This window comes from Strix aluco, chromosome 21 (genome assembly GCF_031877795.1).
Source record: "Strix aluco isolate bStrAlu1 chromosome 21, bStrAlu1.hap1, whole genome shotgun sequence".
NCBI classification, from domain to species: Eukaryota; Metazoa; Chordata; class Aves; order Strigiformes; family Strigidae; genus Strix; species Strix aluco.
The window spans coordinates 3,780,790-3,803,485 of NC_133951.1; the positions used below are offsets into that span (position 1 = coordinate 3,780,790).

Genomic DNA, 22,696 nt, shown 5'->3' on the forward strand with positions numbered 1-22,696 from the left:
CACGGCATGGGGGGGTGCAGAGGGGGAGGGCAGGGCAGCAGGGCCACGCAGCCATCTCTAGCAACTTGCAGATAAGCACATCAGTCATTTCCACCCTCTTTTCTAGCCCATAACAACCTCCAACCCTGCTGAAGAAGTTCTCTTTCAGGAGCCTGGGTCTCTAAGCCTTTTTCAGCTGCAGCCTGCTCCTAACTCAAGGCAGCCAGCCCAGATAAAAAGTGTGATCACAATCTGGATAATTAAAAGTGACCCCCACCCCACATCGCAATCAGCTTATTTGTCACACCACAACTCAATATAGCCATGCTGCCTCCTAAGAACAGCTATAATCCCTCCCTAGCAACTACCCTGACAGCTTGCACCTGAAGCACAGCCCGTGCACTGCCAGCGTGAGCACTGCTGTGGGGAGGCACAGACCCGGTCAGCCAACCCAAAAGTCTGTCTGATTTGCACGTGGCCACTGACTTTAAGTCTCCAAACCCTTCCTTTCCAAAAGCAGCAAACAACAGTGACTCTGAAAACTCTGAATGACAGTTTCTAAGATGCAATGTGCCCTGCTACCCACGTAGCAACATGATTCAGCTCAAACGAGGATCACTGTAGGAAGCTCAGCTTGTCTGCTCTGTATATGGTGCTCATCAGGTCTCAATTATTCTCTCAAATAAATTCTGGCTTGAGGATGAGCTGAATATTAGCATTAAATTGCACTGACTTGAGGTTTAGCGTGGAAGACTACCACCGTGCAGGGAGCGTGGAGGGTGTTTTGCCCAGTGGCACCCAGCAAAGCTCGCAGCACCACCGTGCTAACCCTGGAGGAGTGCTGTGCTTTCTGCGCCACTCCTCAGGGCTCCCCACATAACCACAGGGCCCTGTGCTATGAGGGACTGTGGGAAAATCCTCCTGCTGAACCACTTCCCAGTATCCCAGAGGAAGCTTTGACCACGGGCGAGTCAGAGGAGACACATGGGGTAGTTTTTCCTGTGAAAGCAGTTTCTGGCTTCATGGCTGACGCACAGCACAGCCAGCCTGGAGGCAGTTGCCCCCTCAATCAGCCAGAATTACACCGTTAATGACGTTTTCTTTTCCCCTAATAGAGGGGGAAGTAGAACAAACAGAGCACCACCCTCCAAGTCAGTGTTTGCTGCCTGCACTCAGCTGTTCTCACCCAGGGAATCTCCAGATTTGCGGTTAATGTACTTCCCCACGCACGAGTGCACCAGTAGCTATGGCAACTCCACCACTACTTGAGATCCTTTCAAAGGGCACATTCACTTCACTAGCAGGTTTGCTGCCTGGGGTTTTGAATTACCTGAGATGCAGCTGCCAAGAGATTAGGCAGCAGAGGGACAGAACAGGCACCGACATCCTACCAGCTAAGAGACAAGCACGCTTGCTTTTCTGTTTGCTTTACAGAAACCAGCACCTTCCCTGTCCCCTTGAGACTTTGGCTCCACAAATTATTTGTCCTATAGGATGAAAGCTGTGGTGGGCTGAAGACAAGCCAGAAACTGCTCCAAGTAGCATCCTGAAATACACTCCACTTTAGGGCAAGAATATATCCTTACTTACCCTTTGTCAAAGAAAGAAGTATGCCCCAGGTGAGGGTACTTTGTGCCGTTGCTGTTTATCATGCCACTGTTAACGTTCCCTGAAATGTAGGATTTCCGTGATGCCTGGTCCTTTGCAAAATTTCTGCAAGCAGCTAATTTGGATTCTAAGGCCTGTGAAAGGGGAAAAAAAAAAAAAAGTCAAAAAAGTAATACCATTAAGAGAAAGTATTTTGCTGCTTGAATTCAGGCTTTGTCATGACCCCAAGATCACCACGATCAGGATCCCAGTATGTTCACCTTTGGCAAAAACAACTGAATGGGAACAAAGCTGTCATTTTCTCTGTCACCCAACCACACAATGAGATGCTGATGCAGACTGCCAGGCATGACTCAGTTCCATTAGGGCTCAGATTTTAGAACTTACCAACTCTTACCTAATTACCTAAAATAAAGAAGCCAACTCCTAGCAGAAGTTACAAAAACTTCTTGCTTCAGCAGCTGCACTAAGGCTGGCATAAGTCAATCAGAAGACTAAGACAGAGCCTAAGGCAGAATCCTAAAGTTTTATGAGGGACTGCGTATTTGGAAAGTTTAATTTTTTCCCCAGGACAATGCCTTCTAGCATTTCTTTCTTCACCTTGGCCTGCAAAACAAAGCCAGATATGCTTCAGAACAAGAGGTGCTACAGCCACAGCATCGGGAGGAGGAATCAAAGGCAGCAGCTAAGCCCATCTCCGTGCTCTGTACCTCATCTCTACTACTTCCAAGCCAGCCTGGTGAGATCTTTTTCCCCCCATACGAGATGACAGTCTCTGCCTCATCCACTGACTCCTGGCAGAAGGGAGACCAAAATCCCGATCCTGTCCTTTACTTCAGAACATCACCTGCCCTTTCTGCCATCTATCACAAACTGAGCTTTAACTTGAATATCCATCTGCTCTAGCAGAAAGACCTTGCAACTATCTGTTCATCCACCCTGTGCATGGGGCATTCAGACACCTGCAAATGCGTGCACGGGAGACAAAAACTCATCTCCCCAAACATGGGGTTTGGTCCTGTTCCATGTAGAAAAAATACTCCATTAAGAAGGCCCTGAGATGCTATCACAAGTAAGCGGACACTATACAGTCATATTCTAGAAATCCACGTAAGCCTACTTAGTGAGTACCTCGGCAGATACAAACAACTACCCATCTCGTGGTCTCAAAGCACCTATCTGCTGGAAATAGCCAGTGTGATCTGTGCCAAGTGACTCCCCATCTCAGCTGCAAGCAAGAAAGCTGAGGGGAAATGTCTTGAGGAGAAAGGGAGTCTAAGGTTTGGGATGAGGCATCCTATGAGTAACCAAACCCAAAGAAATCCTGAACATCCTATAATTATTACTAAACAAATGTGTGAGCTGGAATTTTGTACCAGTGGCAGAGCGTGTGTCTAAGAGCAGGCTGGGGAAGAAGCATGCTTATTTGGCATTTCCTGTCCTTGCAGAGTAATCACATGGGATTGTGATTAAGCTCCCTAAATCCCTTGCAGACTCTTACTCACAATGATCCCATTTTAGACGTGTCACTCTGTAACCCCGAGTTGTCCTGCTGCCCTTTCAAACCAACTACAAGCTCACTGGCTCCAAATGCAAGCAACGAGGTAATTTTTTATTTCAAACTTTGCTAAAACAACTGTCTCTACTGCAGCTATTGCTGTTTGCAGTGTTAACCACAAGAGACAGAGGAAAGCCAGCACCAGAGACTAGACACCGAGGCTACCCACGCTTCCACTGAGAACACTAACCACTCAGGCATGTCAACAAGCTTCTCACTACTCAAAAGTCATGTCTTCGTTCAACTGGAAAGCCTGGCATCCTAAACAACACTGTAACAGATGTTTAAACCACTCCCTCCCCACTTGCAGTGGTAATCCTTTTAAAGGCTCACACATTTCACTTCCCCATCAACCACAGATGGGAACATTTGGCTTTCTCCTGATTTATTTTCTCACTTTCTTATCAGAGGTTTCTAGATTTTTTTCTCCATTTTCAGCACCTGTTGCAGATCTCCCCAGGCACGAGAGGAGATAGCGGCAGCGTGATCTCGGCTCCTCGCTCGTGCACACCCAGTGTCTGAGGTCCAGCTCTGCATCTTGGTCTCATTACAGAGGAAGCTGGAGGCCACATTTAAAGTAAGAAGTAGTTGACAGTGTCTAACACCACATAACAAAGTGCTTGAGAAACTTTTTACTCCAAGTATGAATTTTGTCACCCAAAATTGGCTCCAGAACCTTAGTAACATGCTTTACAAATCAAGATAATTAAATAAAAAAAACCAGCAACACTGAATGTGGATGATTTGGAATCTACAGCATGTGTGCAGCAGGGGCCAAGGCCTTGCTGTAATTGCGCACCAGGATGAAAGCTCAGTGACAGCAGCACGGGGCTAGGAACGCTTCAGTTCAGGGCACTCACCCCCACTTTCCGTAAGAGATCTCCCACAATGTTGAGTGCAGATATTCTAGCTGAAGGAGTAAGGGGGCTGGTACCAAATCCGTTTGGTATAGCTGCAAACACATACACATTTTATTTTATGCTCCACTCCTCCACAGTTCATTTTTTTAAAAAAAAAAAAAAAAATCAACTTCTACATAAAAAAGTAAATCTAAAATCTGCTGCAGACTCTTCACACAATTACCCCACAATACCACACAGACTACATGATCACTAGCCATGGAAAAACCTTAATTCCTGTCCACTGCCCTCTTTCCCATTAGACCTACAGGCACAGTTCATGCACTCTCCATCTGCAAGGCTACTGCCTGCAATCCATCTAATCCAGCCAGAGCTTCCTCTGGAACCTACTCTTTCTAATTTGAAAAATAATGGATTAATCCTTGTGATTGTCCAGAGCTTTCCAGATGGGGAAGGGGACTGGACTAACATCCTGCTGCCTCACAGAGTAAACAGGACCCCTGAAACGTGTATATGGTAACAGAGACTCTAGACTGTCAGAATTACTGAGCACCATTCACCCACCACTGCTACTCCACGTTTAAGCAGAAATCAGTCACTGCACTTCCCTGCAATCCCAAGTGTCTTCCGTGCTCTACTGCAGGCATCTACTGCAGAGTGCAAGCCCCCACCCCCTCAAAAGCAGTATCTAAGCTTCACTGTCCTCCCTTTCCATGCTATTTACTCATTATACTCCTTAAATGCACCTGATGCTGCCCCAGGATTTAAATACACCTTATGCAATGCACGTGGGATCCACATGTACCTACATTTACTTCACGTTCACTAACAAGCACCTGGTCTGAAATTGTTAACAAGCTGAACATACTGCCAGAACAACTAGACACAGTTCCTATGACTTATACCTTTTGGGGAAGGAAAACTATTTTCTGATCCTTTTCCAACGGGCGTAGCTGGCAAGGAGAGAGATGCTTGGACAGCTGAATCCATCTTTTCACAGTCTAGAGTTGGAGAACTGGGTGCTGACTTTCGGGTGACTTCTTGTTGCCTCTCCCGTACTGCTAACTCTTGCCGTAAGTCTGAGGGTTGGAAACAAGAAAAAAAAAACACACCTATTGGTGACTGATTTCTCTAACAAATACTCTTTTTATTTATTTGGGAAGGAGGAAGAGACACCTCGCAACAACCCAGTATTAACTGCCTGCTGCTGGTTTTCTCCAGCAGCAAGGGCCCCACTGCCGAGCAGTCACAGCCCAGCACCACTTCCCATCACAGCTGGGAGCAGAGGGGCCGCATACAGAGCCCTCCCCGGACCACAGAGCTGCGTGGTCCCAGCGAGCACAGCGGGTGACTTTTAGCCTCAGTATTTTTCCCCATCTGTAGTGTGAGTCCCATGGAAAGTGTACGACAAAAACTCTAGCTGGTCACAAACGCCTGATGAACCACATTCAGCTCCTGCTCAAATAGAGATTGGAAAAGGGGAGGAATGACCTATTCTTGTGTTTCAAATTCCCCATGTTCTTCTTCCAGTTCACAACCTACAGCACTCCACACTAGCCAAAGCAGCCAAAGCGTTGTATCCAGTTTCTTGATGCCTCGACGAGTGAAAGAGCAGACTGGAGATGCTGGGTAGTCCAAACGACAGGGAAAGAGACTGGAGGTTAGGAAACCCATGTTTTATTCTCCCCTTCTCTCCAGACTGCTGCTTACCCCACCTTGTCCCCTCCCATTTCCACATGTATTCGCCACAAAGAGCATCCAGCACAGCTCAGCAATGAATCTATAAAATCCTTAGAAGGGCCTAGATGCAAATAAACAATTCATTACGAGGGGTTTGTTCCTTTTTGGGTAGAGCAACTTAAATCTTTCACAGACCTCTTATTCCTTGCCTCAATCTGGTATAATGTGCAAGAGCAAAATTAGTTGTATATTATGCCTCTTAAATTATCCTAAATATTTAGAATTGATTTGAAGTAAAACAGCACAGCTGAAATGAAAATCTATTTGAGCGCTTAGAAGAGCATTTGTGGCTGTTCAATCAGAAATGTTATATTTGAGTTTGACACCATATTGGTTCTTTCAGTGGTTAGTGTTCCTGCTTGCTGTCAGGGGGAATAACATGTAGCTTTGCTACCCTAACAAATGCTAAAAATTTCCAAATGACTCATCCAAGAAACAAGATGTCTTTTTCGCCAATTATTCCAGTGTTCTAGAAAACAGTCCCCTAGGGTTTGCTGTTTTTTCCAGTATTATTGCCCCAACTCCAAATTACAATACGTTACAAATTTCCTCACAAAATACTTAATCTCCCTTTTCATATCTATTATAAAAACCCTGCGCTTCTAATAGAGGCTTTTAATTTGTGGGGCATAAACTTGGTTCAAAGGGGAACAGCAACAAAAAATCCCAGCCTGTTATCAAGTGTGCTGTCTTACACTCGAGTCTAGGCCTTAACTGAGGAATTATTTTAGAAAACTTCACTTGGGAAACAAAGTTGAAAACCATTAATCTCTAAAACTGTATTAATGACAGGCACAGGCTTATGAGCATACCATCCCCACTATTAGAGAAATCACTTTCCACCAACCATTAAAAAAATGTTTCCTCAGCATCCTCAATGTGAAATCCATTGGGGAATTCCCAACTCCTGGTCATATCCCAGAACACTATCCCAAACATCTCTGATCCCACAGGTCTAACCAGAGTCTTTACCAAAATAGCTTAAATAAACCAGGCAACTTCCAAGAGGTTTAGAAGGAACACAGGGGACATGATTTTTAAAGACAGTTATTTAACCATTTATCACGTTTCCCTGTCATCTCCTGTTCTTTCCCTTCCAATACAAGGCACGAAACCACAGCGAGAGGGAACTTTTGAAGTACACTTCCTCAGTTCTATTACATCTGTGGAACACAGTATTTTTGTAGTCACCTTTGTTAAAAATCCTGAATGAATCTGATATTAATTTTGCCTACATGAGGAAATTTTTCCTTTTAGCTACACTGGACATACAAAGAATAGAGAACATCCTGTTAGTAACCGCTAACGCTTACATTACGCACCCCGTTCAAGTCTCATTATGTGAGGCTTTCTATAAACATGAGCTTTGGTTGCTACCCGTCTCTGTTAGCAAGCCAACAATGTACCGAGACACAGAACTAATCAAGCCAGCCATACCTCTTGCTTCATCCTTTAATCTCTGTACAGAAACTAGCAATGATTCCTTGTCATCCAGTTCACTTTCTAAAAACGCATTTCTCTCAATAGCTTGGTTCAGCCTTTGTTCAAAGTCTTCCAAAGAAACTATTGTTGCCCTAGAAACAAAATCCAGAATATTAGGTTCTCCAGCTCAGCCAACATAAAAGCGTATTCAAAAACATAATAGAAGAAAAATGTTAGCAGGGTTTACATTCAAGTTAGTCATTTGAAAGCTATGGAAGTGCTTCTTAGAAAGGACTAATAAACTCCAAAGGAGCAGGGGAATAAGATGAAAAGAACATGATAGCATCTGGCTCTCAGAGATGGACCAAAGAGCTGGGAAAGAGCCAACCCAGCGCACCCATCCCCATTTTTCCCAAGCCATGCTCCAAAGTCATATATTTAATCAGGGCATTAGCTGAGGCGGTGCTGTACTTTCCAGAGCTCTGGACAGGCCACAGCCCAGCAAGTGCAGAAAGCAGGGCACCAGGATGTTACCTAAGACCCAGTTCGTTCCATGAGTTCAGCAGGCTAACTCATGTGTGTCAAAAGTGAGTCATGAGGTTAAGAGCCTTGTGGAAACAGGGCCTCAGCTCTCAGATCTTTTTGCCAGATAGCCAGAGGCTGATTCCTGGTCCCACTGAACCAACGGCAAAATTCCCATTCAGCAAAACAGAAGCATGACCTACTCAAAAACTGGGTGTTTCTAACAGCAGCCTGTTCATTTTATGCACTTATACAGGACATATTTGCTTCCTATAGTCATTAAACTGTTATGCAAGGGAAGAGAAGACTCCTTTAGCCTGTTTTATTTAAAAGGGACTATGTAAAGCATTCACTTCCTACTTCAAAGGGACTTTGAGCTACAAGAATCACAAATATGTTCTAAGAGTCACCTAGCTGGTAGTATCAAAAGCAGTGCTCTGGCCTGGCTTGCTCTGCGCCTACTTGCACTGCTCACTTCTCACAGGAATGGGAGGCACATTGGTCCCCTGTCTTTCCTGCTGTAACATAGTGCTACCAGCTGATGGAGGTGAACTCCAAGGATAAACTGCATTTTTCAAAGAATCAAGTGTCTTGGGGTTTCTTTGGCATTCTTTGAGTGTGCATTATTTTCCCTTTTAAGAAATAATAACATGCTTAATCTGAGCAGCAAAGAAAAGACCTAGTGAAAACTTTAAGGAAAGGAGAGGTTTGCACCCTTCACCTCTTTGCACGTTCCAAGTCGTCGTTGGCCTGCTCCAGCTCCCTCACATACTTATGCAGCTGATCTTTAATGGCCCGTGTCTGGCTCAGGTCATCCTCTAACAATGACACTTGCTTGTAACTTTGTGCATACTGGTGCTCCAGTTTCTCCTGAAAGAAAGAAGTAGCAAGATAAATATCAGTTGCATACACTCTCCAAGTAAGTAAAATGGGACAAAGAAAGCAACACACTCACTGCAGTGTGCTGACTTGGGATTGCTGGTAATACAGAGCAAAAACTGGGGAGTTGGAAGGAACACGTTCTGAACATCAGAACCGGACACAGTATAAAATCACAAACACTGCATTGTGCACAGCCATCTCGCCACGACACAGCTGGCTGCTCAGAGATGCATCCCTGCATCTGTTCCCAACAGCCTGCACTGACAGCTGCTCTGAAACCTCAAACATCTAAGGAGTCAGAAAGAAACCTAACTGCACAGCCTCCCCTTCAGTGCCTCTCCCTTGACAATAGCCATGCTGTTACCAGAACTTGTCTGACATCTCCATTAGTGAAAATAAGAGCCACTGAAATCTGTTACAAAACCTCCAGGTCTGCAAGCTCATCGTCGAAAGACTGGAAGAATTCCCTCGCAAACACGCTTTTACCAGCTCTGAGGGTACACGTAGGCACTTATGTAAGAACTACTGACCTCATAAAACACGTACTGACCTTACAGATATAGGTGGGACTGGGTATACAAACAAGTAATCCCATTAACTTTATTTCCATTGGGTAAGTTTCCAACCTTAGTCTTCACTAAAATAACCCAAGACTACCAAAAATTATACTTTCCCAAGATTCTAAAAGAGGCAAGAACTTGTTAACATAGAGACATCAATTAAAAGTCACCTTCTGCACATTCAGATCCTTATGCAATCCCTGTCTCCACAGATACGGCTGTTAGGAATGAATTAGGAGATTCTCTCTGAAAAATGTGCACAAATTACCCATCTTCAGCTTTCTTTAAGGTCTCATAAAACCAAGGAGACCTTCTGGGCAAAAACACTAGCACGCAAAGAAAGATAATGCAGTGGTCTGACAAAGCATACGCGTGTTGTCCACCGTTGCTATGCTGATGTTGCCTGTTTAACCCACAAAGCTACTGCTTGGCAAAGCCCAGAGAATTCAAACAAACAAGCACAGCCTCTATGACAAGAGTTTCATGATGTGAACAAGAAAAATTCCACCAGAAATTTCCCTGGTAAGTGTCTGGCCTTATTCGGAGTACATGCCATATTCAAGTCTGGATCTTAAACAGACAACTCCTTTCCTTCATGTGGATATTCAGTGATCAAGAACAGACCAGACAATCTAAAATGAGATCCAAGACATACCTGTAAGAAGAGGCAATGCTATTACAGAAAAGACTTACTTTTAATGTTTCCACTTCATACTTCAGTCTTTGGTTATCTGCTTGCAAATCTCTATTCCTCTGCTCAGCTTGCACTAGTTGTGCCTCCAACTCAGCTTCTAATTCTCTGCTTCCCTCTTGAAATTCAGCCAGCTCTTCACGAGCTTCCTGGAAGCTGTAAGGAGAGGATTTAATCAATTGAAAATCCAGCATCTCCCAAGTTAAAACAAAATCCACCGCTCTTAAATTAATAAGCTGAAAAAACAAGAGTTTCAAAGCACTTAAGTGTCATCCATAGACCTCTAAGGGGAAAAAGAAAAATGAGGAAATAGAGAAAATACATCATTAAGCTTAGCTATAAAAGGAAATTAATTTTCTTACATCAAACAGCCAGCTACATTAAATGCATGTGTGAATGCAAACTGGTATCAAAGCTATTTACAGGATCCATGGGAGTCTGACAACACTTTGTACTCCATTAGATTTCACTGCTAGGAGATTAAAGTCACTGAATTATACAAACATTCAACCTGGGTTTAGTCAAAACCTGTAAGACAGAACAACAGTTTCTAGACCTCTGCACAACCTGGAAATTTAAGGTTCTTGAAAAGCGTGAAGTTTTGAATCTCAGGGTTACTGAGCACTGCGGCAGGAAGCCAGCACATACCTACTTTACACCACTGCAAGTTATTAAGTACTAGATGTAGTCACCCCACATACTTTGCTTATTAAAATTGCATCTTTACCATACGTAATAGCTCAGCTCTTAGCAAGTCGCAGATAAAACTAACAAGGTTTTAGGAAACAACATATCCACTGGTATCCAAGAGACAGAATTTTCTGACACCCCAAACCAGATTAGGTTTCTCCATATGGACAGGCCCCTCCACATGCCCACCCCCCCCTCCAAAAAATACCAAAACCAAACAAAAAAAAAAAATCAACTTGCACCTTGGGCTCTTTGGTCTTGAGAGTGCTTTAACTGGCTTCATCTCAACTGCACATGAGTAATACTGAAGGCAAGGAAAGCTTTCCAAGGAAAATAAACTGGGACCCTCCAGTGCCCCCCACTCCAGAAAAACCCCAAACAAACTCCACCCTCACAAGAAGCACAGCGTTACTCAAGACAACAACCTCTCTTGTCATTTTTGGTAGCCAAAAAGCCCTGTGCCCCCTAAAAGATGCAAACCACTGGGGCAGGCTGGACTATGAGGTACAATACACTTCAATAAATTGCAGCAGACACCAAATCAGCCACTTTTCACGCCAATAATTCAACCACAAGAAGCTTGAAGGAACAGTAATGACACAAGGCAAGCCCAAAGGCGTCTTCTTATGATAAAACATCAAGATAACTACTTAAGGCAGCACTCTAATTATACAAAGACACACATGATCGCAAAAGGGCTTTGCTCTTGCTCAAACATGCTTGAAACATAGCCTGGAGTTCATGGCATGGTAACGCTGTGCAAGAAACACTCAGCTCCCACAAGGCTGGAAACTTTAAAGCTCGATTTAAAGCTGGAAATGCAGAGCTCCTTTCTAAAATAATATCTAATACCCATCTTGGTGTACACTTGCAGAGGAATAGATTAAACAATGTTCTGGTCATTAAGAACGAAATCCAGCCTGCAAATCTACAACAGTACCTTTGCTTGTACTTCAGGGAAAGCTCTTTCCAGTATGCAGTTTCCTCCTTTGGACTCGAAAAAGTCGGGATTTCTTCACTGTCCATGATCAATACAACCTGCAGGATACAAACATAAGAACACACTCAGGATAAATAGACAGGGAGACCGCCCCTGAAACTGCTGCTAAGTACTGGGCTTCATCGCCACGGCCCTTCTGACAGCGGCATCCACACTTGGCACCCACAAGCGGGATGTTAACGATCCCTAACAAGCATCATTCAGCACAGAGACCTGCTGCAACAAGCAACGTAATTTTATCCAGCTTCTGGAAATGCTCATGCAGCAGCCTGAAATGAGACCAGAAATTCTGGCTGTATTTGGTACCTACTGAAACAGTAGTTAATGCCACAAGCTCACTGAGGACCACAGTTGGTAAGGATATTAAAACTTACAGCTACCAGTTTGCATTTTTGTTTGTAAAAAGTTCCTAAAGAGATTGTGCCTCCTGTTGCCAACACAGCGATGCACACTACAACTCCTACTAGAGCTGCAAAGGCACGTAATGAACAAAGACAAACACTCTGAGGTCAATCACTAACACACTGTGCTGCGGAGATTAAAATTCAATTTACTCTTCCTGTGTTGAGTCCTAGGTAATTCCTGCTTTCCTGTAAAACACGCAGGTAACAGAAGTTATCCATGTAGTTTTGCTCCCTCTGTCCTCTCAAACCAACACAAGAAGGATCAGCCTCTCTCATAAAATTACATGGTCACGTCATACAAGAGCACTTCCATCCTGGAGGTGTTCAGAGGACCAGCTTCCCACGCCAAGGCAGGGGGGCCACGCTCTCTGGGTGAGGACCTCTCCTCTTCAGCTGCTTGGGCCACTGGATGCCATTTGTGTTGTTGCTCGGCTATTAGCCAGCGTAAGAAATGCAACCCAACATGTGCTTTTTGTATCGCTGCTCAGTAACGGAGCAATACGCAGTCCAGGGGGACACGAGACATGTGAGGTCTCAACACACACCAGGTCTCAGAAACCGATGAAAATGATGATGTGGTGCTCATGGTCCTGCCAAGCAGAGCAGGGCGAAGTGCTCAGGCAGGCCCAGCTCCTGACCACAGCCAGCAGAAGCACCACACCGTGCACCCCTTCTGAGCTCTCCCCAAGCAATCCCATAATGCTTTTATGGGTAGGCATCTTTTTTTCTCCCCAAAAGCCAAGACACAAATTCTGTTATTAACACCCAGGAAAGAATAAGCTGAAAACAACCTCTGCTCTCTTTCAAGCAGAGGCTTTAAACAACGCTTGCATCAAGCTCATCAGTCAGTAATAGCTGACCTAGAAGTCCTGACTTTCACACTCTAACAGGCATCAATGGCCAACTCTGTCCCTTCAGGCCTAAAATTATCACACTGGTATGACCTGCATCTCAGTGACCCACATTTTAGACACCTAAAAGGGGGACAAAACAATCCCATGCTTTCATCAGAGGGCAGACAGGCTCATTTCAGACTGGCACTTAGCTCACGAATAAAGTGAGGCAGAACTGGCACATTAAACTCTTCAGCTGAGACTGCAGCTGCCACAATCAAAGGGCACAAGATCAGATGTATCCAGAGGGTGCTAAGTGCCTCAAAAACACCTCAACTCTTGCACTGCGTTGATTTAATTTTACAGCTTTATTGTGGAAGCAAGTTTGTCTTGAATCAGGTCCCCATGGTGCCCAAGAGAACGGATGGTGTTTCCTTTTCTGCATTGTCCCTGTACTGATAAAATAAAACATACATATGGATCCATTATAATTCCCCCCAGTACACACTGTCGGGCCTGCTGCACCTCTTCAGATAAAAATTTCTTTGGGTGCACTTGCTTCAGCAGTTGCACCTGTTACCAAGGCTGCTTAATCACAACACAGGGACAAATCATAAGTCCTACGCAAAAGAGTGTTTACAGTGGAGGTAGAGCCCATGAATCACCTCCCAAACTGTGGTGGTTTTGCAGCCGGGTGCATTAAGGCAAACAGACATCTGCTGTGGCTCAGGCACACGTCAGGCAGCTCCTGACTGCAATTCAGATTGCCGGGAAAAGGTGAACAGCTCGGCTACTGCTGCTGCTGCCCGTAACATCAGTCCTGCGCTGACCTCACCGAAACCGCTTCAGTAAAAGTCATCTGACCTTTACCTCTACAGCACTGGGCTCCAAGCCAGCACACTCGGAGCGGCTTAATCAGCAAGAAACATATTTTCCCCAAAATAAATGAAGCCTAGAACAGAGCAGGGCCAGCTCCCACAGCTCCAGAGGAGCTGATCTCAAAAGGTAAAAGGTAAACAGCCAGTAAGCCACCCGTCAGCAGAATTCGGGAAGCGTTTAGAGAAAAGGAAGCAGCTTACATCATTTCCTAGAAGCAGCTGAGATAAGGTACGCCAGGGCCCAAGGCTCCTTCCTGTCTGCTCACATGGGGCACACCCTCGGAAACAAACATCTGAGGAATCCCTGCAAACACCACAGTCTGCAGGAGAAGCAGGAAGGGCTGCCTGGGACTCACAGGTACCCACAGAGTCACCACCTGCTGGTGCAGAAGATATTCCCACCCTTGTCAAAGACCCTTTCCTTTTAGACACCAGAGAGAGGAGATTCAGCCCTATGGTACTTCAGGCCCCTTGGCAGCAACTCCTCCTTCCCAAACCCACTCCGCATGCGCAAGCTGACCTTTTCCAAGTCTATCATCCCTTGCCCACCTTGGTTCAGCAGGTGATAGTTCCATGACTACCCACGCCCCATGTCTACCATCATGCCTGGATTTTTATCAGCATGGATTTTTGATCTGCTAACTGCACTGCATGAACACCTACACCAGATGCTGATGCCAGCGTGCAATACTAAGCTCCAACATCCACATCCCAGTTTTTGTACAGTTACATCACTTGTCTTCCCTTGCATGCGTGGGGGACAAGAGAAAGAGATAAGAACACACATACACACTCTACAGACAAGGTGGTTCAGGGCCAGAATACTAGTCTGGGAGTTGGGAGATGCAGACCTGCCACCAGCACAGATAAGAGCCATGAGTAAACCACTTCACTTCTGCCAAGCTTTGCCCATTCCCTCTATTTATGGTGCGGAAACACAGGCCTATCTAAGCACGTGTATATGCCTGGCAGAAAGCGACTCCTGGGCATTATCAGAACATAACCAGACAATTTTAAACTTCTCACGTGTGGGAGAGCAGATGCCCACGGAATACCAAGAGTTTAACAAAAACTGCTTTGCTTCAGCCTGTTGCTGGTTGTCCCAGCTCTGAGCATTATGTGGGGAGCTGAGAACCAGCACGGCAAGTCCTTCCTATTCACGGGCTTCTTTGCATACGTGGCACTTGCAGAATCAAGCCTTTGACAAACAACACTGAGGCTTTCAGGATACAGACAAGACAATGCAGCAGCGTCTTCCAGGGAAAATGAGAGCAGGCTTATGCTGCTGCCCACTCGAATTCATTACAACACAGCTTAGCATTCACGCAGCGCCCTGGGAAAACTCAGTTACGCGGGCATAACTCCAGGATCCAAAGCAGCTCTCAAACAAGAACTATGTTCAAAAGGTGGTGGCTCCTTTCAAGCCTCCCCTTATACAGTCCACAGGACAGAGTAACTCTCTACTGTTAAAATGGAACAGCTTTTTCATGCCTCAGTCACCCTAAAAAAAAAAAAAATGCAGCTTGTAGGTTAAGAACTTCTCTAAATCCGGGGGGGGAGGTATACAGGACAAATCTGGTTCCCCACTTCCAAAAGCATCCTTACAAGCGAGATGCTCAGTATCCTCTGGATATTGCAAGAGCCAAAAGCTGAATCCAACATGTAGCAGAAGTAACTAAACTAACATGCAGACAGTTTTTCAAGTAGCTTAAGCAATCTTGCATTCAAGGCCAAACCAGAATCTTCATGGAGCCACCTTTCAGCTAAGTCAGGAAAACACAAACACAGCTTGAAGTGTAACCCAGTACCTTAAGAAAGCTTCCCGGGCTCTCCATGTGACTGGAGGCTGCTGCTAGGCTTTGGATCAAATATCAGACCAAAACACTAAGTTTGAAATACAACACGATGTTTCAACTTCTACCCACCCCTTCCCACAGTCGGGAATCCACTCCTCTCCACTCTCAACATCAACTCAATTCACTGACGCATCATGGTAAGGATGAGCTGAACAAGCACGTCCAAAGTGATTTTGAGTACTGCTCAGAGGCAGCTGCAATTCACCCAGGATGTACCTGCAGCATCTCAAGCGGCTGGATAAATCATTCTTCCTGATTTTAGTCACCCCACATTCTCTCATTTAAAATTAGCTTATAAATATTTAGCATATAAAGTGAATGAATATTATTTAATGATCACGAACAGGTAATTTTTCTGCACATAGGCCACCAGCTTTCTTCCACACAATCCTGTTTGTCCAGTATTTTCAGACACCGAACATGAAGGATTAAGCAGAGACAAAGCAAGGCCACTCAAATGTGACAAACTACAGTGCAAAGGTTCCTCCATCTACACTTCTCTGCCCCATCACCAAAGGCAATGCAAATGCCCATTGACCTTTGGAATTAAACAAGTAACCACCTAAACCAGGACTTGATAAAGAAATTCTGCCAAGCTCACATGTGGCCTTCAGTTCTCCAGATAACAACCCATTCTGGCTATCAGAGTCCCCAAAACTGGCAAGTGCCATGTAATTGCCGCAGGCATCCCCTTCTCACAGGGAATGACTCTGCCATTGAGTGCTGGCACCATCCAGACCTGCCATGGAGAGCAGGAAGGACTGTCAGCAACCAGGTCTTCTTCCTCTTCCCATTTCATGCTGATTCACAGACAAAAAGGCAGAAGCATCTTGTTTCCACCATTCTTCACCTTCTCAAACCACGAGAACCAAGAGCTAAACCCCCAAACCCCTGAAGCTCTGGATTTTTTTCCAAAACCCAGTCAGGATTCAAACCAAAGGAACCTGAGCATTCCAGTCAAAAACCAAAGCCAATTTTCATTGTCTTTCACTTATTAGAATATGGAAAACAAATAAACAAAAGACATGGATTAGATTTCACCAATCAATTTGTGCTTGTTTTTCTCATCCTGAAATAGGAGCTGGAAGCATTTTCATACGCATTTTGGAAGGCTGCCTGCATCCATTGCTGCTTCGGAAAGTCAACCTCTGTCTTTTCCTGCAATACTATTTTTGAACTGAATGTTCTCGGGTGAACCACAACAAATGCCTCCTTGCCTCTTACAACAGCAGCATATGAGCTTTCAGGAAAAAAAGAAAGTCAGAGCACAGCATCAGTACAACACTCCTTCCTCTGCTGTTATAATCAATCCTGCATTTCCAATTTGGACAGCACAGGTGGCAGGAGATAACCAAACCCTACCTGCAGGAACTTTGTGCCAGGTTCAGACAACAAGCCTCTTGTGGAATTGGCCTTATTAATCAAATAAACCAGGTATGCTTTACACCACATGACCAAGACTCAACACACCTTGTGAATACGATATCCAGTGGGGCAAAATGCCTCTTGATGAGTTAGTCAGCACTGGGATGCAAGCCTTGAAACCAGAAGAAAGGTACTGATGCAAGAAGTCTGTTTTCTGAAATCAAGCTACAACTACCAAAGGCATCAGGATTTAGTATTAAAACCCATTTATCCCTCTCACAAACATGGGAAGTTTAAGACATCTGACCTCTATTTGTTCCCAGGTGACACCACTGAAGCACCTTAAAAAGGAAAATCTGAAGAGGCTGGTGCTCCTGATGCAGGTTCAGGCTCTGCAGAGATGAAGGAAAGGCCCCTGGAGACGTGCACGTCCCAGAACAACCTGGGCCTCACCACAAGAACAATTTGCTCCCAGCTCCACACCCAGGAGCCCCAGAGGGATGAATCCACAGAGCAGAAGGGTGCCGAGTAAACAGCAAACTGAGAAGGAAATTAAGGCTATGGAAAGGATATGCTTCTCCCTGCTCTCTGGAAAACCACCTCTTAGGAAAGTCGGTGAGATATGATAAGCACCAGGAGCACTGATCCCGACTCTACAATGGAGGCTGACAGCTGGCGCAAGCTGCCACATACCTGCACAGCCCCCCCCACCTCTGGAGATTATCCACCCAGCTTGCACCTTCTCAAACTCACAGTTGCCTGGTTTCTCTTTAAACCTTGAAAAGTTACAGAGCATCCTGCCCAGAAGCAATGAATTTATCTGAGAGCTTATAGTACCCACAGCAAAGAGCTTGTGACAAATCACAGCACACCAGTCCCTTAGGCCTCCCTATTATCTCAGAAATTAATACCATGCCGATGATGACATTCCCTGGCAAGGCGGTGGCCAGAGAGCCAAGATGCTTCTGGACACTGCAGAATGACAAGTGGCCAAGAAACTTAAAGGGAAAAGCACTCAGCACAGGTTTCTTCCAAGAGGAGTGAATTCTGTTGCTTTTACATCTCTGAAGTTCTACCAGTGCTAGAGAAGGAAAAACAATTTTGAAAAATACTACCCAAAAGCTAGTCACAGGCCAGCCATCAACAGAGAGGGCCTTAGGTCTCTTCAGTAAGCACTTAACAAGATGAGAGTTAAAAATAAATCCCCAAACTCTACGTTGATCAGCTGAGGGAAGCAGCACAATCTGCTACTGAGCTGTACCGGCAGAAGTGAGGGACACAATCATATCAAGAAAAATACGCTTTGATGGATATGTCTGGCTTTGCCCATGGATGAGTGCAGTACAGTAGTTTGCTTGAACACACCTCATAGTTTATCTTGATTGTGTTTGTGGTGTCACAAATGTCAAGAAGGACTGTAAAAAGACCAGTTCCTTTCTGTAGTCTGACTTTCCCCAAATATAACTGTATATATAACAAAATATAACTGTATATAACAATATAACAAAAATAACTGTAATAGACTGAGGGAATAAATAGTTTCTTTGTTGCTGTACTTTTTGGTAGTCTACTCCCAGACATGTCTCCAGAGACATGACTCCTTGTGAAACCAAGGTCGCAGACATCACCAGTCTTGCTTCCTCTCCACTTTCTTCTTTTTCTTTCTCCTCTCTTTCCTTCTCCACCAAATAAGGAATTATCTCACATGTCTGTAACCTCGAAAGAGTCAGGAAAAAACAAAAACAAAGAGGGCTTTACCCCAAAGAGGGGGGAAGAAAATTAAATCACTATGCCTCTGAACACATACCTTCACCTCTGTAACTCCCAATGACATGAAGGATCAAATCTTCACATCTGAGACCCAAAAGGAGAATGCCTGGGCTCTGCCTCCACGTATGTAACTTAAATACACAGCCCAGACAGGTCTGGGTCTGAAAGAAGACAGAGGATCTCTTCCAGGGCAGGCATAACACTATTAATCCAAAAACCACACTACTTACCCACACCTGCCATATCCCCTACAACCACAGGTAACTGGCACTATCAACCAGACTGCCTGTGCAGTCACACTGCTGACACATCAAATTTAAATATAAATAAATATAAAAGCCTCCTAGTCACTTTTCTGCCCTGGGACACCTTCTTTCTCTTACAGTTACTAATATCTCTAACAAAACACTGACCTTCACAAGGCCACCTACCCTCTGCAGTGTCCAGGAATTGTTTCTGGAGGGGAAAAAAAAAAAAAAAGAAAGAAAAAAATTTGCTTAAGTATCCAAGGAACTCTTCTACTGGAGCTTCACATATTTAAGCACCTCTCAGGGCAATAAACGCCATAGGCATTCAAAAGTGCCCTCCGCCCCTCCGCACTCGTGACCAAAACAAGATAGCTTCAGAGAGAACAGAGAAGCCCTGAGTCACCAAATGCTCCCAGCGCAAACTGGCCCAGGGCAATGAAGCTGGGCTGGGGGTGGGCGAGGACAGCTCTCCTCCTCCCTAGGAAGGAGAGAGAGAGGGATGTTAATGGGAAGTCACTTAACTGAATTCTAACTCTAGTAACATATTTCCTCTTGCGTCAGATGTGTTCATCCTTTATGGCACGTCTGCAGCAACTCGGGTCAAACTCATCAAACCGGGGTCCGAGGCAGGGACTGTTCCTTTGGTGATGTTTATACAAAATACAGCAGGACTTGCTAAGCTGAGAGGGAGGCGATAAAAACCTCAGAGAAAAACCCTCACAGAATTACTGAAAAATGTTTGTTAGAGACGCACCCTAGGCATCTGATCTACCAAGTATTTTATGAGAATGGAGGCAAATCATAAATCCAGCTTCCTGAGAGTGACTGGGGACAGTGATGGAAAAATAAACACCTTCTGGGACAAAACCACCTACAAAGGAGGCACAGGGACAGTGAAGGGAGCAGCCCTGCCCCCCGATGACAGCCCGGCAAGTCACGGAACTTACTCTGCCGCATGTTTCTGCACACACACACACACACACGCTCTAGTCCCTTCGCGTTTGGAAACCGCTCTGAGGAAGGAGTGAAATCAAAAGGAATTCGTCACCACCGCAGCCGTCCTGGCTCCCCCCTCCCCGGGGCAGCGCAGGGTCGCACAGGGAGCACAACCCCCCGCCTGAAGCAAGTGTCCCCTGCTGTCACACGGCCCAGGCGGGAGGGACTGCCCCAGCCCCGGCGAGGGCCAGACTTGGGGGCGAGTCGCCTCGCTCGCCACCCGCCTGCAGACCGGAGGGCAGCCGAACAGCTCAGGAGCTGGCCGGGCTCCGTCGGTGGGGCAGTTTTGGCTTAACGCACCCAAATTTTGCAATTTCGCGTCGACCCTTGCCACAGAAGCGCACCACTGGGCTGCTACCGCCCGCCGGAGCTGCCTTCCCCCCCCTTCAGCCACCAGACACCCCGACCCGGGCTGGCCACAGCCCGACCCGATCTCGGGCCGCCGTCCGTCCCCGCGACGAGGCGTGACGAGGGGAAGCAGGACGCGACGGTGCAACAAGAAAACGCGTTTCCTTCCGACAGGCCCACAGCCCGGCACCGCCAGCACCCACGGCAGCTCGGGGCCCAAAACCCGGAGTTTTAAGGCAAACCCGCGCTCCGCCGCCGAGCCTGCCCGCGGGGAGGCAGCTCCACGCCAGCCATGGCTCCCTCCCCCGCGCTCCACTGAAAATACCTTTAAAAAGGGAAGGGTGGGGGGTCCCCCTCAGGCCGCTGCTCCCGGGCAGGCACGGCTGGCCCCGGCGGGAAGGGGTGCCCAGACCCCGCGTACCTCCACGCCGCGCTGCCGGCCGCGGGCTGCCCGCCAGCCCCTCCGGAGGCGACGGAACCGCGGGGGGGGAAACGGACGGACACCGGCTCACGCAGGGCGGTGGCCGGGCGGGCAGGGCCGAGCCGGGCCGTCCAGTGACAGGCACTCGCTTCCGCCAATGGGAGGCGGCGGGGCTGCGTCGCCAGCCAACGGCGCGCGGCGGAGGGCGGGACCTGCCCCGTTGTCAGTTTGCAGCCAATCGGCGGAGGGGTGCGAGGCCCGCAGCCTCCGGCACCGTGAGGGGCGCCCGTACCCACCCCCCCGCCGCCGCGGCCGTGTCCCCCTCCCGTCCTCCTCCCCGCGCCCCCGCCCCACCGGGCCGGGCCGGGCCGGCCGCCGCGGGGATCCCCGGCCTTGGCCGCCACTCACCGGGGCGCATCCCCTGTCACCGCCGCAGCACCAACCGCCGGCGCCGGCTCTGCCTCATCCGGGGACTCCGCGGGGCGGGGCCGCGCCTGGGAGGCACCGGGCGGGCGGGGGCGGGGGCAGCGCCGTCACGCGCGGGGCGGGGCCCACGGGCGGCGGGGCCGGCGGATCCGGACACCCGGCGTGCGGGTCCCTCAGCTGCTCGCCCACAGCTCACAGGCTGCCCCGCCGCTCCCTTCTGCCTTCCCACCGCACCCGGGCGCTGCCCTCTCCCTCTCCTCCGCGGCTCTGCTCCCCGGTGCCCCCGGGAGGGGCAGACCCAGGCACCGGCACCGCATTCGCGGGCCCCTGAACATCCATCGCGGAGGGGGAGCGGGCGGGCCGCTGAGCCGCCCTCCTGGCTCACCCCATCCCTGCACCCGCTGCCTTGTTCCCCGCACGGCTTTTCTGCCCCCGAAAAGGAGGAAAACTCATTTTGAACCCGCCAGGGACCCCACTGGCCCCGAGCCAAGCTTAGGGCAGCCGACAGCCCCCCCGAGACTGTCCCTGTCCGCCCTGGCTTTCTCCACTTTCCCAGCACAGCATTTCCCTGCTGGCGGGTGGCTTTTGTCCCCTTGGCATGGCCATTCTGTAACTGAAGAGGGAGGGGAAAAATGCACCAGGACCGTGTGGGATGCACGATACAAAGCGCATGGCATTTCCTCACAGCTTCTGCAGTGCAGTGAGGAAACTGGGCACCCAGTCTACTCCAGTCTGCGATGGTTGGCACCCAACCGGCTCCAGAGCATAAGAATGGGCACCCGGTCTGCTCCAGAGCATGATGGTGGGCACCCAGCCTGCTTCAGAGCACAAGGATGGGCATCCAAACAGCTCCAGAATGCAATGGTGAGCACCCAACCTGCTCCAGAGAACAACAATGATCACCCAACATGCTTCAGAGTGTGATGGGCACCCAATCTGCTCCAGAGCATGATGGTGGGCACCCAACTAGAGCTGGGCTGTGCATGCACTCAGCACTGCCAGTTCTGGCTGCTCCCAGCTCGGAGCAGCACAGGGTTGGATGCTGAAAAAGGAGCTATTCTCCCAGCCACGTCTCCAGCCTCTGCACAGCTGCCTCAGTGTTGCCCTCATGTCCTCCGCACATGCCCCCGCAGCCCCCCGAGGCCACGGGCAGGGGAGGGCAGGGTGCCACCACGATGCCTCTCGATGGGACCTGCCCCACAGCTGACCTCCCAGCTCCCTCACGCTGACCTAATACTTAAGCTTCTTTTGCATGCTTAATTTCCTGCCCTCTGTAATTAGCTGGCCGGCCTGTCATTAGCATCAGGCAGTGCTGTTGGGATGCCCTCGTGCTTCCCTTGCTGTGGGCCAACGCTGCCGGCAGCGTGGCGTGGCGGTGGCCAAAACCGCGGCTGTGCCGGCTGCCCTCGTGGGGACAGTCTGTGTCCTTCGTGGGCATGGTGCCACCAAGGCCACCTCTGTCCCTGCATGTGTCCCCACAGCCTCTCCTCTGCCATGTCCTGTCCACCCGTATATGGGCTTATCCAGGGCTGATGCTCTGGTACTTTTCTACCTTTTCCCACAGTGGATGGGATGGGTGGTTGCAGACAACCTGATGATGGAGAGCACATGCTGCTCCCTGCCCGCAGGCATCCAGCCA

At 47.8% G+C, this 22,696-nt stretch overlaps 1 protein-coding gene across 4 annotated transcripts in view; it reads right to left on the minus strand.

Moving 5' to 3' along the window:
* NDEL1 (nudE neurodevelopment protein 1 like 1) overlaps positions 1–21,119 on the minus strand; it is a 29,299-nt gene extending 8,180 nt beyond the window's left edge. For 2 of the 4 annotated variants that reach the window (XM_074847079.1, XM_074847082.1), the window contains exons 1-8: positions 21,040–21,119; positions 11,453–11,550; positions 9,825–9,978; positions 8,411–8,559; positions 7,183–7,319; positions 4,911–5,084; positions 4,006–4,097; positions 1,570–1,721 (exon numbers count right to left, since the gene is read on the minus strand). In XM_074847079.1, the coding sequence (XP_074703180.1) occupies positions 1,570–1,721; positions 4,006–4,097; positions 4,911–5,084; positions 7,183–7,319; positions 8,411–8,559; positions 9,825–9,978; positions 11,453–11,538 (944 nt within the window). In that variant the 5' untranslated portion in view covers positions 11,539–11,550; positions 21,040–21,119. Of the gene's footprint in view, positions 1–1,569; positions 1,722–4,005; positions 4,098–4,910; positions 5,085–7,182; positions 7,320–8,410; positions 8,560–9,824; positions 9,979–11,452; positions 11,551–20,535; positions 20,680–21,039 lie in introns of those variants that run through there. The other 2 variants (XM_074847080.1, XM_074847081.1) reach the window with 2 other exon arrangements.
* Between the last annotated feature and the right edge of the window lie 1,577 nt (positions 21,120–22,696).